This window comes from Erpetoichthys calabaricus, chromosome 4 (genome assembly GCF_900747795.2).
Source record: "Erpetoichthys calabaricus chromosome 4, fErpCal1.3, whole genome shotgun sequence".
Lineage (NCBI taxonomy): Eukaryota > Metazoa > Chordata > Cladistia > Polypteriformes > Polypteridae > Erpetoichthys > Erpetoichthys calabaricus.
The window spans coordinates 55,076,587-55,096,158 of record NC_041397.2 but is presented as its reverse complement, the minus strand read 5'-3'; the positions used below and the strand labels follow the sequence as shown (position 1 = coordinate 55,096,158).

At 35.6% G+C, this 19,572-nt stretch overlaps 1 protein-coding gene and 1 long non-coding RNA gene across 11 annotated transcripts in view; both read right to left on the bottom strand.

Annotated features, from left to right (window-relative positions):
• The window catches only part of phldb2b (pleckstrin homology-like domain, family B, member 2b), a 313,692-nt gene that overhangs the window by 110,224 nt on the left and 183,896 nt on the right, over window positions 1–19,572 (bottom strand). For 8 of the 10 annotated variants that reach the window (XM_051926502.1, XM_051926503.1, XM_051926505.1 and 5 more), the window contains 3 exons: window positions 12,074–12,202; window positions 2,299–2,454; window positions 2,016–2,126 (listed from right to left, as the gene is read on the bottom strand). In XM_051926502.1, the coding sequence (XP_051782462.1) occupies window positions 2,016–2,126; window positions 2,299–2,454; window positions 12,074–12,202 (396 nt within the window). The remainder of the gene's footprint in view (window positions 1–2,015; window positions 2,127–2,298; window positions 2,455–12,073; window positions 12,203–19,572) is intronic. The other 2 variants (XM_051926504.1, XM_051926507.1) reach the window with 1 other exon arrangement.
• On the bottom strand, window positions 6,432–7,819 carry LOC127527504 (uncharacterized). Its single transcript, XR_007934798.1, has 2 exons — window positions 7,181–7,819; window positions 6,432–6,607 (listed from the first exon to the last, which is right to left on the bottom strand). It is a non-coding gene; the product is annotated as an uncharacterized LOC127527504 (long non-coding RNA).

Genomic DNA, 19,572 nt, shown 5'->3' with positions numbered 1-19,572 from the left:
CAATGAAATATCATTTGGAGCAAGCCTATAGATGCCTTAGATAAAAGTATATAACAGTAGACAATAAACTAAGTAAACATGAAAGTATGAGAAGCACAGTTACTATTAACAGTTCCAATTATAAAAGTGAAGGTAAACATGTAAGTATAAATAGATACATAATAAATGAAGTCACAGTGGAGATTACACTCAATGTAATGGTCATGAGTTCCATATGGGTTACGTATAAGTGTGTGACTATGTGTGGTTTATGCAGATAGTCAGTTCAATTAGTGGTGGCTTCTATTATAGGAAGTGGCACTGATTGCTGTGCATTTAATAGGCTGATTGCTTTGGGGTTAAAGCTGTTCTTCAGCCTGGTAGTGCGGTCATGCAGGGCTCTGAAGCACCTGCCATAGAGTAGAGGAGTAAAAATGCTATGGCCTGCATGGGTTGGAGCTTTAAAGATGTTCTTTGCTTTTCTGTTGCAGTAGGTAGTGAAGATATCTTCCAGTGATGGTAGCTGAGTGGCAGTAATTCTCTGAGCTGTTTTGATGATACGCTAGACTGTCTTCCTGTTCTCAGAAGTGCAGCCAGAGTACCACTCTGTAATGCAGTACATAATGACAGACTCTGTGGTGCACCTGTAAAAGTAAAGTAGCAGCTGTTGTGGGAGCTGTGCTTTTTTCAGGCTCCACAGAAAGTGAAACTTCTGAAGAGTCTTCTTGGTCATTGCTGTTGTGCTTGTTGTCCATGAATCTGAAACTTTACTGTTTCCACCCTCCCACAATTAATGCTTATGCGATGGTGACCACTGTAGTTCAGTCTCCTTTAGTCCAGAATCATTTCTTTTGCTTTTCTGGAATGAAGGGCAAGCTTGTTGTTCTTCCTCCCCAATTACTAATCGTTCATAACCAATACTCACTATGGACTTTCTTACCTTTTCATACAGACTACTACCTCCTAAATGACCTATCTATTTTGGTATCGCCTTCCAACTACTTCATCATTATAAGATCGTAAGAAAACAAGAAATTCCATCAAAACCGTTAATGTATTTTTCTGCTCACCACAATCATGACACTTCTCCGACAGTACTCAAAACAGATGCCCTGTTACCTGAACCACAAAAATTTCACCATTACCAGTTACAAAAAAATATGGGTATCAGGTATGGTAACACTCTCTAAATCACTGTGATTTCCTGTCCGAAAACATGATTTACTCCAATGATTCACCCATTCCTTTGTCTGGGGTTAATACAGGGTCACCACATATATGGAAAAGCACATGATTTTAGTATCTCTTCTCTAGTATTCCCTAAAGTGAATGGCACAAATTATTGGTATAGCACAGCCTCATGTTATGGGTACCCTCCTCCTTGTCCTATGACAAACAGGCAGTTGCATCACAGCATTGGCACATAAAATAAATTATGGTCTTAACCCTTAGGCTGGTTGGATGGCACGAGAGATGAGTAAATAACAGGGTATAAGAAAACCTGACTTAAAGAAAATTTAATGGCCAGAAACATGGAATGCCATGGGCATCATTAGGAAAATCAGACCAAATGCTGAGATGGTCAAATGAAGTATGAATGTGCACTGTAGAGGATACAAATTACAAAGGAAACTGAGAAAGATGTCTGCTGGGAGTAGCAGAGGTCACAAGCTTTGCCCGTAGGAATATTTCAGTTTAGTGGCAATAGTGGGACCACAGAGGACTTGTTAAAAAGGAGATGTAAGTGATGAGTGGTGAACAAAGACACAATCTTATTCAAACAGCACAGCACCATAGCATTAAGAAAGTTAAGACCATAACCAAACTGAAATTTATTTCTTTGTTAAATGCTGCTAGCCAGATTAACACATTAAAAAAGTCATATAAAAAGAACAACAATGATGATATAACTATTTACTTCACACTAAACACACAAGATAAAAATATTCAGTAATTTCTGGGCACTATGTATCTTTCTAAGAGCAAGATATGAGACAATATGCTACAAAAATACTGAACAAAAATATTCTACTTACTCTTTGCAACATGACTAATAAATTGTTTTTTTCTTTTAGAAAATTATCCTTTTCTTTCTGAGCCTGTTGAGCAATCTGTGTTGACTGTTTTTTCAAAGTTAAAATCCTTTCCTGTCATAGTAACAAAAAATAATGATGAGAAAATTACACATCTAGATAGCATAATATACTTAGCAGTTACTAATCTTTTACTTAATTGCATGAGCCTTTAAAGTGCATGTAAAGACATTAGAAATGCATACTTAAGGTAACATAAAGCTTTAGAAATGTCAGATATGCTTGCCTTTCTTGTTACAATGTTGCGCTGATATTCTGCTATTTCTCGAAGCAGCTGCTGAGTGAGATTCTCCTTTTCTTCATCTTGTCGGCTTTCTTTTTCTAACTGCTGAAACTCAAGATCTTCAAACTTCTTAGTTTCCACTTCAAGATGATCTGCATCCTAAAACCATAGGCATTTCTCATTCTTTTTGCCATTAAATGTGAATATGGTTTAAAAAATCATATCCTTATTATGGAAAATGTTTTATTTCCCTCCTTTAAGCTAAAATGAAATGAGCTACATAAATTAATAAGTCAATGTGGACATTAGTGTACAAACATATCACAATGAGTGTTATGAGAAAGTGTGCAACCTACAAAAAAAAAAATCATTTTAAAATAGTAACCATATTGCCAATGTGATTTTAAAAGCAACCTTCCCAACACATAACACTGAAAGTCTGCACTGACTTATTCAACACACGGTAAAAGAAATGCTGTTTTTTTTTTTTTTTTTTTTAAATCAGCTGTTTACTATTTAATATATACCTGCTTCAATTATGTCATGCTTCAGGACAGTGCAGCATGATTAGTCTGGTGTAGTAAAGAGTAATTGATGGCTTCATATTCTGCTCCATTACTTTGTAGACTATTACTGACTCACAGATGCCAAGTTGCCAAATACCTGCAATTTAATTTAGGGATCTTATCAAAAACATGATAATAAAAATGGCTGCAACACACTGTTTTCTGTTTTGCACAGTGCAACGGATGACCCAATGCTCCAGGTTTGGTAGGGGATTTGACTAGGATATTCAAGTTTGTTTTTTTAACAAGGGTATATTTCTTGTCTGTAAATGTTGGGAATTAAAGTGGCCCAATTTAGATTTAACTTGTAAGATGCATGTTAAATAACATAGTATATTCATGTAGATAAGCAAGTGTGCCAAGTTTACCAGAGAATTAAATAAGTGTACCCACATTGAACGGGGCAAACTTGAATTCCTTTTGTAACTTGTGCGAATAGGAAGCTGGCTTTCAGCTAGTAAGTGAGCAGTCAGCTAACTAATGACATTTTACTACACATTAGTGCAGTGGTTTGAGGATCCAATGACCTGGGCTTGGATGTACAGCCTGCTTTTATAAACTTGCCAATATCCATTTCTGTGAAATGTAACTGTGTGAGTAAAACATCAAACTGTTTAGCGATATGTCCTCTTTCCAGAAAATGATGTACAGTTGAACGTGATGATATTTGGTGCTCATCTGAATGTATGCAACACACATGCAATACTAACTGGTGCAACCTTAATATACCTAGGGGGCAGGCTATAGTAAGTGGTAAGCACAAGAGCACATTGTGTGAGCGAGATAGAAAGTGGTGGGCACCAAATTGTTTCCCAGAAAAAAAAAATACACCATATCCCCTCAGGGGAACTGTATGAGTGTGCAGCATACATAACATAAAACATGTATGTACCTAAGCCATCCTACACTCCTTTAAAAAATAAAAACCCACCTGATTGCTTTTTATATCATTGCGCTTCAAGAGATGGAAGCAACGTTAAACTGAAGCACAGTAGCCTTGGTAAAGTCGTAATTAGATATCTCAAAGCGCACGTTTGTAATTTTTTAACTTTATCTCGTACATATGTGCAAACATCTTATGTATGTGAAAGTATCCTGTATGTATGTCTAAACATCTCGTACATACGTAAAAGTATCCCATATGTATGAGATATATTCATGTATGTATGAGATAAGGGTTATCCAATAATTTATTTTACTGCGCGGTTCAGAGATTCTGTAGTCTATGGCAGTTCTAGTTGTCAATAAGCTCTATGGGCTGCACAGTCAAAAAGCATTATGTTTCCTTGAAAAAGGACACTCTATGTTAGACTTAAATGTAAAACAGGTAGTATATTATTTTAATGAAGAACAAACCTTTATAAAAGTGTCAGTGAAGAACAACAGTATCTTTTTGTAATTACTAATAACAAAACCAACCCCATCCCTGTTTGCTTAATAATTAAAAAATACCCTCTACATTTTACTTCAACAGCTTTCTAAAAAAAATTGTTAACCTTTATAAGATGTGACTTAATTTGGCACATTGTAGAGAAAGTGTGCTCACATATAACAAAGGTTACATGTACCAGTAACAGAAAATATACGGAATGGAAGCAAACTTAACTGCCATTTTCACACTGCAAACATTTATTTTGTGTGCGACACACTTCATCTTTTCATTTCACACCTTTGGATTTAGAACTTAGTGTCTCTTGAATGCCATCACCCTTCTTCTTTTGCACCCACCACATGATTGTTTGCTACGTCCATTTCTTACTTACAGTGCATGAGGGAAGAACACACAGTCAGATGCACTCATAGTTTATTGTTGTCTAATAAACTGATTTGATAGATCTACAAATTACAATTGGATTATTAACCTTTACACATTGTGAGATTTTTGAGACCCCAACAATCCCCAAACCACGGTGTACATTGAAACTTGGTTAATGCAGGCAGGGATTGGTTGTCCGCAGCTGGTGAAACTACAAGTTTGCAGGCTTACAGCATAATACATCTGTTGCAATGGTTGATGCAGAGAACATTTAAAACCGGCCTCTGACCTGGCCTTGCGCTCACTTTCTGTCTTGACTCTTGTGTAGGAAGGCTACTGTATCTGTTCTTTAGACCCAAGAAGAGAGCTCATGCAGGACGAAGTCATCGTCACTGCTCACATGCTACATGTGTTTGAGTGACAGCTCCTGTTTGAATAAATGCTTTGAAAATGTTCCTGCTTTTGCCACAATAAAGCAGCTTTTTCAGGAAACCTGGACTCACCTCCTTCTCTCTTGTGCAAGTCTGTGACCCACACTTCACATTATAATGGGAGTGTTAAACATCTGCTAAACATAAACGTGTGGAGGAATGACCAATGTAAATGATTTGTGAATGTATGTCAACAACAAAAAGGAGCTTGCCTAGGCCACATGTTGAAGTGAGGTGGTTTAGGGCAAGATGGCTCATTCTATAGACAGATCCCTGCCAAACTTAAAATCTTGCTATTATAGTATTCTTTTTCATTCATGAGCCTTCTTGTTTCGCAACCTCTCAAGCAGAGTGTGAAGTCACAATCAACAGTTGAATTGTGCATTTTGATGTTGATTATGGCAAGACATTCCCAAAGATCTTTGGATTTTATTCTATGGATGTTGGAAACTTCTTTGAGCATGTTTCAGTCAGCACATGAACTCTTTTAAATAGGACAGCCTGTGCTAGGCACATTGCTAGTGATCATAAATTTACTTTACATTTACTTCAAATTTCCTTGTTTCCCCTCTGAATAATATTACATGTAAGAATATATGGCAGCTCTGTTTATCTTGATCATGATATATATCAGGTCTGTCATATTTGAGCAAAGGTGGGCCCTTCAAGCAAATGTGTAATGAATTTCCATATTCACCAGCTAGAAGTTCAAATTAGTTCCGGAGATAATTAAAATAAAGCCTAAAATTTTACTAATGTTCATCTTAAATAAATTACATTTATGCTGATTTTTGCTCTCTACACTTTCGCATAAACAACTCTACTGCAGACTTCTAAGTTTACATTTATTATATTAGCATCTAACACTGACACTAGCCGTGCTTGCCACCTGCAGACTGTATTCTCCCACATACACATATTTTAGGAAGTTATTCACAGCAGGACATATGCTAAAAAGCACTCCTCCCACCTCTCATACTGTCCACATCGCAATGGCATGAAGTCAAGTCTCCCACACCCTCCTGCCCTTTAGCCTTTAACTGCCATATTACTTTTTTTTTTTTTTAAACTTTTGCTTCCATACTGGCTTCATATTTTAGCATCTGCACAGTGATTCATAACTGAATTTCTCAATGACCAACTCATCATGTCGCAGTAGTCAAACATCATTTTAAGAATGACAAACACACAAAGCAACTGTCTTTCCATTAGCCTGATGCATTTAGTGTATTTTAAGTCACCAAAAATAACTAAAAACGGTCATGTTACTTTATCCTTCCCAGTGCATAAAGCTAAACTGTTTTTTTGTCATTTCTTGATTCCGATTCATTTTCTGGAGTATACTTATCAACTTTTTTTTTTTTTTTTTTTTTAAAAAAACAGTTTGGCCTCTTAATAAAGCTCACACTTCAATGCACTACTCTGTCCATTGTACATTTACATAAGAACATTTATCTAGTTATTTGTGAGATTCTTCCCTTCCATCTAAACTGAGTTGCTCTAGTTTGTTGGCTATTCAACTATGTCAGACATCATTCTAAATTATTTTACTTTTACTTCTCCACTATTGACTTATGCCAGGGGTGGGCAAATTCATTCCTGGAGGGCCGCAGTGGCTGTGGGTTTTTGTTCCAACCCAGTTGCTTAATTGGAAAACAATCCTTGCCAATAATTACATTTCATGGCTTGTTAGTGCTTTAACTCTGCTATGTCAAGTCATTCTCATATCCTAGATTTTTTTTCCATTCTAAGGATATCATCCAAATACTTTGAAGTGTAAAACGGATGGGTAATTCTCAATCCTTCACTTTTTTCTCTTCTCTTTCCTTCCAAGTATTTAATTAAATCAAATTGTGCACGATAAATACACACAGGTGTAAAGGGTAACAAGCAAAATGGATAACTGCTGCTTTCTTTTGTCATTTGCATCTTATTGCTAATAAGGAGCAATTAAAAACCAAGAATGCAGCTGCTTAAGACTTAAATAAGCAATAAGGGTTCATAATCTTAACGAGGGAGATAACTAAAATGAAGCAGAAGTGTTTCTAGAGCAATAAGTGCTTCTTATTAAGCAATTGGGTTGGAACAAAAACCTGCAGCCACTGCGGCCCTCCAGGAATGAATTTGCCCACCCCTGACTTATGCCATTATATGATAACTAGAGATGTTAAATCCAGGAAATTAGGTAAACATTTTATACAAATAATTGGATGTGTGTAAATGTTTAACAGAAAAATGAACATATTAATGTCAAATTACAGCAAACTCAAAACATGCAGATTTAATGCTTCTTTCATTTTTGGCAAATTCTGCTAAGCATTGGAAGGTCGAGTGGACTGCACTGCATCTCTAGAATGTCTGCTACCATGCCACAATGACTCCACAATTTATATCCTGTTTCATGTTTATGTACTTAGATGGTGCTTAATGGTCAGCAGCTGGGGATTCAGATGTGCACCATGCATTGCCTTGTTCACTACTGGGATGTCTTTCACTTATTCCTGTTTTTGCGAGTAAGTATGCTCGTTTACTAACTCTCGCTCTGTGCTAGGGCAGACATGAAATAGGTTATAAAGTAGCTTGTCACACACAGTTAACTCTGCCTGTTTCTGTTTTTGACCCTTTCAATTCAACATGTGCAAAGAAGGGTAAAGTAAAAAGAGAGATGAACAGTGAACTGGGAAGACTTAAGCTAGATAAAACCTATTTATGAAACACAGAGCCCATCAGTTCTTAGTTTACATGCATGAGCATTTACCTTCCATGTAGAAAATGCCAAGAAGTGACCTACTTGCTGAGGGATTCTGCATACTCTGAACTAGGGGTACACTCTTCTGCATCACTACAACACTTTTAAAACAGCTGTGACTGTGGTCACATGAAGGCATTAGAAAAGAAAAAAAAAAAAGTAGATTCAAATAATTCTGCAAAAGAAAGCCAACATACTAAAACCACACAAAGGAATTCAGGCTTAAAGTCGGAAAGCCAAAACCATGTCGCCACCATAGTAGGAACACAGAGCACAAACCCATCAATATAAACAACAACGTTTTAAAAACTCACATAAGTTTCTTTTATGAAAACTAAAATATTGGACAATATATCACTCTGTTCACTACCAGCCTACCAACAAACCTGTAAGCAGAATAAACAGCCCATCTGCATGTAATAGTTAAAACAGGAAGAGTTATAACAAATGTTATAAATAATGATAAACACTGCTTATGGAACACACCAAGAAAGCTCTGACACATCTCTTTTACTGTGCACATAACTACTTTCAAATATCAGAATCATCTCACTTTCATCTTTTACTGTAGCAAATTCCCAATGAGCCGTCTAAATACAACAGCAATTGATGAGAATATATTATTATTCGTCTACCTAATAAATTTATCTTTTTTCTTACCTCAACCACTTTATGCACAAGTCCTACCCCTGTCAATGCTACTACGAGAGAATAAAAGATGTACTATAGCAGACATCTCTTTACCTTGTGTTCATCACTTCCAGCTCAGCAATTTTCCCACCATACTTACAACTTTCCTAGATTTAAGACTTACCTATACATCTACTATAGACAACTTGTAGTTCCTCTGTTTTGCCACCAAACTAGCTTTCCACATGATAAACTGAATTTAATTGAAGTTGAAATTAAATTTCTCTTATTGCAAGTGTTTCCCAACTTCCTGCTACAATTTAGCATTTGAAGGTGCCCACATGATACTATGAGCTGCATGACATTCACATGTCTGTGATGTACAACTTCTTTTAAATAATCATGTCATTCCTGTTATTAACAAGGACATAAACCTAAATCTGGAACAAAACTGTTCAAAGAAACATTTTAATTAAATACACTTGCATTAGAAAACAACCAGAATGTCTCTTGTTGTAACCACATGAATTTACTAAACTCTCTATTGGTTCTTCTAAAATGGTTTGCTTGGCCTTGTTCATTATAATTTTTATTTGCATTTACACATAGAATAAAAAAGCTTGTACTATTCCTTAGCCACTGGAGATGCATCTTTGCTGTAGGACAGAGCACAGTTACTGGAAAATTTATCCAGTAAGCACTGAAGAAGTTATAATATGGGGTGATAGACACAGTTTGGCTTTTGGAGTCTTGTTAATAATTCATTAAAGTGTACCCTGTCAGAGACAAATGTAAAAAGTTTCAACTTATTTCAGTGCTCAAAATCCGAGAAAAGGCATTGTCCTCAGTGTTGTATAAATAACCCCCATCCCACCAAGGTGAACATTTTGGGGTCCAAAGTAGTCTATTGTCTCTTTCTGGCAAAGTGGGATATGAGTACAAACTTGTATTGAGACTGGAACAAGGATGTAGAATTGGATAAAGAACAAACACACACAGAGGTGCTGCCCTGACCTGCATGTTTGAACATTAATTGAGCATTATGCATTAGATTTCATTTACTTTAGGGAGGGAGGGACATTCTATTTATTTAAAATATATATATATAAATATATATATATATATATAAATATATATATATATATATATATATATATATATATATATATATATATATATATATATATATATAAATATATATATATATATATATATATATATATATATATATATATACACACAATAATTTCACCCAAACTAAGTTACACTTTTATAGTGACCTGTGTGTAGAGTGTTTTACAATTCATTGTTCATGACACAAGTGACTACCCTTATCTTAAATAAATTGTACATTCAACTTGGGTTGATAAATAATAAGATGAACCAATTATACAAACAATCAGGCTGGCAATTAGTTTTAATTATAGGTATGTATGCTCAACTAAAGGAAAGAGTATAAGAAAAACAGCAAATGTCAAAGGTAAAATAACCCAGTTACAGAATGAGCATTGTACAGCTGTTGGCCAAAAGATAGGAACAGTCCAGCTAGATAGTTTAGTAATAGCAAAGTTGAGGTTTTTTATTTTTTGTTCTTTATTTAGCCTTATACAATTTCTTGTATTAGGAATTTGTTAGTTTTCGCATACCACTTGGGGTCAGAGCGCACGGTCAGCCATTGTACAGCGCCTCTGGAGCAAACTGAAGGTTAAGAGCCTTGCCCAAGGGCCCAGCAGAGTAGGATCTCTTTTGGCAATGACGGGGATTCGAACCGGCAACCTTCGGGATACCAGCGCAGATCCTTAGCCTCACAACCACCACTCCGCCGGAGTTTGCACCCTTAGCTTAACACAATGAACAAAGTAGACACCAAGGCAAATGGCACAGATTGATGAAAGGCTTTTACACTAGGAATTTTACAGCTGGATTTACTAAATATTATTGGATTGTACAAAGTATTTGTGTATACTGCATGGAGATACTTTGTGCTGGGACATCAGCGTCAACAAGGTCCAATGAAGACAATAAAAGTGCAAAGAAAAAAAAGCATAATTTAATCAAAAAAAAATGGTGATTTTTAAATACAATATGGATTTACAGCAATGAGGAGCAAAGTGCAAAGGACCCAGTGCATTATACATTATGTACTGAAAACCTTTCCCCAATAGTTTTTTGAATGGAAAAAGGGATCAACAGGCCAAAGCAAAACCTCTTCCCATACAGAACGATGTGGTTAAAATAGTGAACCACGTTAAAGCATGTGCAGCCAATTCCTCATTTTTTGAGCCACTTTGTGAAGATATGAATGAAGAGTACAAGTGTTTGCCTTTGCATTCTGAAGTTCCATTGCTATCAAAAGGTGCTGCCCTGACCTGCATGTTTAAACTACAAAAAACAAATCTACAGTGGAAGTTCATTTTAGTGATCGGACTTCGTTATCAAAACTGGCATACTTTTGTGACATGTTTAGCTCACTGAACGAGCTTAACATTTAATTCGGGGAAAATGGTAACTACTGTATTTTCAAATTGGCAGAAAAATATTTTAACTTAAAGCTAAGTTAGAACTGTGGAGAAAATGAGAGGACAAGAATCTGACATATTTTCAACACTGTCTCAGTTTTTGGAGGAAAAAAAAAAAACAGCTGTGGCCAAGTTAGTGCATGACCACCTTGCAGCACTTTCTAAAGAATTTCTGATTAAACAATTAGGCCAAGTAGAGATAAAATGACTTTGTTGGAACAAAAACCTGTTGCCAAGGTGTCCTCAGGACTGAACTTAAATACCCTTAGACTAGAGGCATGATAAGTAAAGGTTGCATAGTACAATTGTTACAAGAAATAGAAATATTCTTGTTCACTCATGTAATTATTATGGAAAATTAACTGACTATATTGTATGACTTCTCTATTAGAGAGGACCCTTTTCACTTATATTTTGGGTGAAAAAAAATCTATCAGAAACTTATGACTGTTGGGTTACAATTTACACAATACCAGACAGAGCCTTGACCAGCAAAATCCATTGCATTCTTATAGCACAACTAGACATAAATAAAACTACCTACTTTACTATTTAAGTCAATAGATTATCCTTTCAATTCACCCCAACAAGCCTGCTAATCCTATCCATCCAATTTCTCCAAAATAACAATTATTCTGCATGTCTGCATACACTTGTTAGAAGAAATACACAATTGAATTTGATTTTATAACAGAGGGTAAAATGGCAATAAACAAAGAAAAAAGTGTAAACTAACAATTCTGTACTATAAAGTAGCCAAAATTAAGCATTCTTAAAAAAATATTTTATCTGACTGCCATTTTCTTTCTGTGTCTTTTTTAGCAATGCTTTATTCTACCATCAGGGTAAAAGTATAGTTATATTTATGTTGTATGCTACATAATATATTAAAAAAACATTCATGTTTTAAGGTGTTTTGTGTGTGTGTGTGTTTTTAATATTCAGTTTCTGCGTAAATCAAGAATGCAATGAACATCAGCTGACTGTTGGGGAAACATTCTGAAAAAGACCCTTGTCTATCTATAAGCTAAGTGTTCAAATGCAAAACTATCATTTGTTGAAATGCTCCGCATAATTATGTTCTTTCTTTTTAGCACAAAGCTTCTAGGAACTGTCACTCTACTGACCCTTTTAAGCTGCTGTTGTAATTGCTCCCTCATGGACTCTGGACAGTTATCAAGTTGAGTCTTCTGCTCAGAATAAAGCTCCTGTAGTTTCTCTAGCTTTTCCCTTTCAGCATCAAGTTTAGCCTTTTCCTAGAAAAAGCAAAGTACAAAACAAGAGAGAAAAACAAATGTTTACCATTAGCGCAAGCACAAGCAGTAGCATTAGTTATAGCTTGTTCTAGGTTTAGTTGGTAAAAGTCCAAGATGCAATGAAGGCAAAATAAAATCAATATAAAAATAAAATGGTATTTTATGTATTTTTCCTTTTTTTGTTGGAATTGACTTTTATTTATAGTTAATCCTTAAGGCAAAAAAAAAAAAAAAAATTTAAACAGTGAAAGCACAAAAAGTGTGCATTTTCCAAACTTCTGAATATTAATGTAAGAATGTACAGTATACAATAGACCTGAAACAAGTGTTAGGTGAAAGGAAAATATTAGTGTATTCTATTTACTTATATTAAAATGGTAATTTGGTTTTCAAAAGTTTCATATATATTTTTACATTCAACTATGATTCTGTTATCTTTGTGGCTTTGTGACCTTTAGGCTTAAAGGAATTATTCAAATTAAACCCACATCATTACTTAAATTTATGTTTAATGTAGGCTGACACAAAATATAATATCCAACAAAAACTCCAAATATGTTTTTAAATGTTAGAAATTTATTTAAAATAAATAATTAAATAAATAAGCCAATTAAACTACTGTAAATGATTCTAAAGTATATTATCCTGGTTTAGGTAGATAGACCTGTGTGCATAATATCGCAATATGTTTCTCAAGGCCAATTTATTATTAAGTATGTAAGTAAATCTGACCTCCAGATATGAACTTAACACTCGCATACTGCATTAAAACAGTAGTAATGTAGAAAAATGCATATTTGCAATGTGCTATATACATTTTTTCAAACAGTTAAGCCTATAAATCAATCTAATTATTTTGAGGGTTGGGCAGTTTAAATAATAAATAAAAACAATTAACTGAAGAATTTAATGTTTTATTTATTTATAGTTAATTATTTCACATTAATTCTAAAAAGAGCAATTAGTACATTTACAAAAGCAGATTAAGATTATGCTACAAGCAATGGTAAATATTGCCATTATACACACGACCAGGAGGCACATAAGCAATACAGAAAGTAAAGAAGCATGCATGCCAATGGACCTTTGTTCATGACAAAAGAAAAAGGACTGCAGAGAGAGTAATGCAGAAAATGTTCATAGTAAAAATTAAACTCCACACATGAGAACAAAAGCATCTGAACAAAACAAGTTGATCATACAGTACAAAAACCCACATAAACTGCTTGAAAATGCTAACTAAGACTAACAAGGCTGACTGCCATTATGTTTTAGCTGTGACTGCATCACAATGATAGAACATCTTCACAATACTGAATTGATCCCCGTGTTGTCATTAAAAGATTGAAATCCAATCTATTTAGATTGTGGCTAAATCCCTGAGGATTTAAAACTGGTTTAGCCTCTTACCTCATATTGGTTTGTATGTTGTGGTGGATTGCCGGCTTCTTACTCTGGCCATCACCCCCAGGCCACCAGGAGGAGCTCTCCGGACAGCGTGGATGTGCCCCGAGTTCCAGCAGGGACTCATGGACTATGTAGTTTTTATACGCAGCCCTGCTGGATACCTTGGGGGCCCACCAGGAGTCGCTGTAGGAGGACTCGGAGGCTCTTATGTGCCCTATAACCCGGGAGTATGTCGTGGTCACGTGACAGGAAGAAACGACGTGCTCCCGGGTTGAAGAAAAGGACTGTTTACCCTGACCCGGAAGGAATAAGGAACTGTGGACTGATTGGGCAGGAACACCTCCGGGTCAGGGTGTATAAAAGGACTCTGGGAAGCCCAGTACAGTGAGCTGAGCTGGGAGGTAGGGTGGCGAAGTGTCTGGGAGAGTGTCTGTTTATTATTGTGATTATTGAATATATGAGTAGTGTGGAGTGGAGGGTGCTTTGTGCACGTGACAAGAAAATAAAGAAGTCTTGTGCTTTTACCTCGTGTTTGGAGTGGTACCTGAGGGTTCAAGAGGTGGATCAAGGGCTTATCTGCGACAATGTATAAAGATTTTATACTTTGATCTAATTATTTTTATTTATTGATCCAGTTAGTCCCCCTTATGATTATCGGACTTCTGTGCAGATTAAAACATTTCCCATTTGTAAATGACTTTGAATAAAAGCATATGATAACAAAATAGATGTAAATTAATAAATTGCATAATTAAAATGGCTTTCATGAGTCAGAGAGCACAAAAGAGAAACATGCAACACACAGCTGAATAAAAAGAGACAAGATAACCACTGGGGCTTGTTAACAGGGGTTTGGTTTCTTGGCTGGATTCTTCCTTTAATTTTCTTTTGCCTGTCACCTAAATTGCACTTTTCAGCTATAATTACTAACAAAGGCTTGATTCATCACTTATGTTCTGAATATAACCCCATGCTTGAAACATCTCATGCCTAAAGGCATTATTGTCTGTTACTGACTGTAACCGAGTACTTCACATGAGGCAACACATGATCAACAATTAGTGTGAAGACAGTACCTGAATAAATCACTGTTTTGGGTGATTCATAGTTAAGCAACATGAAAAAAGAAATGAAGGAACATTCAACTTTCTTGTTATTTCCTTCCACCACTGCAGAAATGTTTTGCATTTTGTGCTGTATTTGCTTAAGAACTTTTACTTTGTAACAGAATTAAATGCAAATGAGACAAACTGTACATGCTGGGAATATAATTACAATATAACATTTACTACAAAAATATTCTAATGGCAGCAAAGCTGTGATAAAATAAATACATTATGTCACATGAAGCAAGCAATGTTGTTAAACTCTGCACTACATTATATAATTATATACACCATATTACACACATATACATGTATAACTAAATTTTCTTTAAACTCTGACTTAATGCCACCATTAAGAAGGAACTACTTTCTCCACTGAAGTATAACATATAGATCATTTGAACAATCCACAATAAGGTATGTGGCATATACTTATAAAATCTTTTGAAGAAGCATCAATTTTCTTAAGATTGTGATAGTATTTGTCCACCTTATTGGTTCAGAGATAAAAATGCAAATCACATCCAATTTGTGTATACAGCATAAGCACCACTAACCTTTGATCATAAACATGCATCCTTTTTATTAAAAAGTGACAATTACAATTCAGTTGACATGTCACTAAAATATAAGGTAGCCAAAAATTTAAAACATGCATGTCACCACAATTATACCATCCATATTTCAAATCAGGTAGTCCAACTCTGATTCTTGCGGAGTGAAGCCTATCCGCGCAAAATTTGGTGTATAAGTAGGGAACTATACTTGGAAAGGTTGCTAGTTAATCGCAAGGCCCCTTCACTGCACGCTTACTCTTATTCATTCTGGGAAATTTGAATTTCCAATGAGCTTAACAAGTACAAGTTTGGGATGCAGATGGAAAACAGGAATGCCCAGAAGCGAATTCATGTAAACTCAGTGAAAATTAACAAAGTCCACTCCAACAGTGAATTGGACCAGGACATGAATCTTTTCTCCTGGAACTGTGAAGTACCAGCCATACCTTATGGTCATAATTCAGAAAACAGCAAAAGGCAATTTATTTCCTTTCACAACAATTTTACAAGAACAAGTAAGTAAGTAAGTTCATTTGTAGCCGTTTTTTTTAATTGTATAAAGCAAATTTTCAGTATGGAAATATGGCTAGTGCTATGCTGTAGACACATGGGCAGGTAAGTGCAAGCTGATCAGACTGGTCTATTTATAAGCATGTGCGCATCTTACAATGGACTGGTGTTCCCTACAGGGCTGCTTCCTGCTTTAAACCTAAAGCAACTTGGATAGTCTCTGCTTTAGTCTAACTGGATTATGGATGTACAGCAGCAGGTACAGCAAATCTCAGGAACTACTGGGTGAGGGGAGTAATCCAAAGCCCATTTCATTTTTAAGGTAGCAAATTCGTTATGAAAATAAGAAGTCACATAAACTACTACTGCAAATAAATATAAGCTAATAACTAGTTTAGCAATTAATTTTAGCACCCACTTATCCAGCTAGGGTCACAGAGGGACTGAAACTAGTCAAACAGAGAACATACAAACACGTTCACATGAACCAAGGTATTTTAAGATTTATTAGCCCACATGGACAAGAAAAAAAGGCACATCAGACCAGAAGTGGACCAGTGCTATAGAGTTATAAGGCAGCAATGCTACTTGTGTCATCCTGCCAAACATATTGCCAATTTTTTTAAATGAAAAAAATAAACAAACATTATATATGATAAAAAAGCTTATATTTGTGGAGTACTGAGTATCAAGGATATACTGTGCACAAACTCTACAATTGCAGCTTGACTTGAATCCTATGCACCAAAAATCTGGAATACTTTACCTGTAGAAATATGCAAAGCTAATACTATGGGGTATAAAAAAAACACACACACATTTTCATTTTTCTTTTTAAAAGTTACTTTTATTTGTAGCTGTTCTTATAGGTAATACGCACTGCAGTATCAAATACATTGTAGATTTGAAAACATTACTAACCTCTGCTTCTCTTTTTTCTTTCCTGGCTTTCAGCAGTGGCACCTTGCCTTGTTCAAAATACTCAGCAGCCGCCTGTGATTTCAGATGGAATGTGGATGGGCCAGCTTGCGTGTAATATTCTAGGACAGTGCATGAAACAGTAATGAACTATTTTATCAAGATTCTGTTCAACAGAATGTCCAGTGGAGATTCGATGGTTTTTTTGCCGTGGTACCCCTACAGGTTTATTTCCTCTAGCATCTTGCCAACTGGAGTTTTTATTTTCTTACACTTCATGGCCATCTGACCATAATATTGGACTCATCATTATAATCATTACAGACTTCAAAAAATAAGTGTAGCAATACCATTTCTATGCTTACTTGTTCATCTGTATTACACAAGTCTGTATTAATTTTATTTTTATTATTTAATTATTTTTTGTATTTCATTTTATTTATTTATTTTCAGCAATTCTTAGTTTTTCTTTAACTTCTTGTCAAGCACTTCGAGCTACATGTTTCATGTGAAAAAGTGCTATAGAAATGAATGTCCCTGTTGTTATACTACATATAACCTATATTAGAATAGAGGCTTGTTCATCTGGGAGGGATATTCTTTTGTTGGAAATTATAATCCAGTAACTGGGATGTGGTCTTATCTCATCAGTAGTACATTGTAACTCTTTTGTTACTTCTCAATGCCGGAGGTAAATAACTTTTCTTTTTTGTTTAACCGTGTTACTGCCAGTCAATTTCAACAAAACAAATTGATTAACCTCACTCTCTTTAGTGAGGCACACCAAAGAAAAATATAACTCTCTCAATAAATTTAAATACCGTATTTACCTGTGTACCACGGGCATATTTTTTCCGGAAAATTAACATTAGAAAATCAGGTGCGCGTCATACACAACGAAATTTTTTTCTGTAATGTTTACTTCTTCTGCTTGGGCTCTCTCGCTCGCGTGCACTCTCTCTCGCTCGCGTTCTCTCTCTCTCTCGCTCGTTCGCTCACGTTCTCTCTCTCTCTCGCTCGTTCGCTCGCGTTCTCTCTCTCTCTCGCTCGTTCGCTCGCGTTCTCTCTCTCTCGCGTTCTCTCTCTCTCTCGCTCGCACGCTCGCGTTCTCTCTCTCTCTCGCGTTCTCTCTCTCTCTCGCTCGCACGCACTATCTCTCGCGCGCTTGTGCTCTCTCTCTCTCGCTCGCTCGCTCTTTCGTCATGCAACAAAAACAGAGGGCATTTCGTGGAAAACGTGCTCTAAACTCTTCCTATACAATCACAACGCGCGTCGTACACGGGGCAAATTTTTTTCGTGATTTTCTTTGTAAAAATTAGGGTGCGCGTCTTACACGAGGGTGCGTGGTACACGAGTAAATATGGTACTCTGTTTCATGGCCACCGCATATTTTTCTTGACTTCTGACTGGTGTTTTCTCAAGGATAAAACATAGCACAGCTGGAGTCAGTCAGCTAACAACATCTTGGTTTGTGTACCAGTAGGTAAGTGTTTTTTCTACTTGAGATCAAAACACTGCTCTTTCCTATTGGACAGAAGGTTTTTCTTTCTTTGATGAGAATAGAAGCTATCTAACTAAAATCCACAAATCGAATGTTTTTGTAAGAATGGCAAAGAAACCAGATACTGACCAAACAATTCTACAACACTGATCAGAAACTTTCAATTCTAGTTGAGAAATTCCAATTTTGAATATTCAAACTGTAAAATATTCTTGAAATTAGATGTGAACATAATGACCGTAGCAGGTGATGTGTAAGCATGCTTATTATTTATTACGAAATGCTTGCAAATCATACAGTATATCAGTCTCTTTCATTCCTGTAAATCTGTGAAAATGAAAATATATTCAAAAAATTTTGACGTTAATGTAGCTATAAAATTTTGTATCAGGAACTCTACAACTGCTGCCATCAATCCTGTTACCATTACACAGACAAACAAAAACTGTTCTGTTCTCTTAAGAGAGAACAAAATGTCTCATGTACTAGTGAAGGGACTTTATTTTACGATGTGTGTTAAAAAGAAATATAAAAAACGAGTAACCAAAAATACATAATACATATTTTTCAAAAATATGAAGGGAAAGTACTGCATTACTACATGATACATATTAAGTGCCTTGACATAGTGTGTTCCTTAAATGGCACCCTATCAGATAAAGGATAAGTGGTTTCTAGCAGGAGGGGATTCAAACCTCTACTGAACTGGAAATCTCAGAACCAAGACCTAAAGCCAGCATTCAGCTGGACATGGTGCAAGTCATAGTATACAGTAATACACTTGGATAGTTCATCAAATGCATCCTTAATTACAGCTCTATAGTGTGCCTTATTTAAATTTGGATGCTCTTTGGTAAACTGTAATAAAAGCATGGAATGTAAAATATGAAACCTTAACAAAACAAAAAAATATGAAGTACAGTATAAAAAACAAATACAAAACAAGGAAAAAGTAAAAAGGTAGCCTTTTCAAACAAAAAATTAAACACTAAGGATGCCTTCACTCATTTCAGCATTACTATTATGCTATACTATGCCAGATCTCAAAGAGATCAATTATTATTAGCTTCATAATTCCCAATCCCTACAATTTTCCTTCATTTTTCTGTAGGCAAGAGTGGAGTTTAATACAGCTAACTCACTAGCTGACAACCAATCAGACAGGTAGGCACAGGCTGGTTACAATATCCAAGAAAGGACACTAAGTTACAACTAAACAAAACAAGACAAAACTACATAAATAAAAGGGTTTTATGCAGTATCTTAATAAAAATAATTAGGAATTGAGAGTGCCACAATTTAGTAATTTGGCAAAACATAATTAGTCAATAGTAACCCAACTACTGCATAAGACTGCATCTCATATCATAC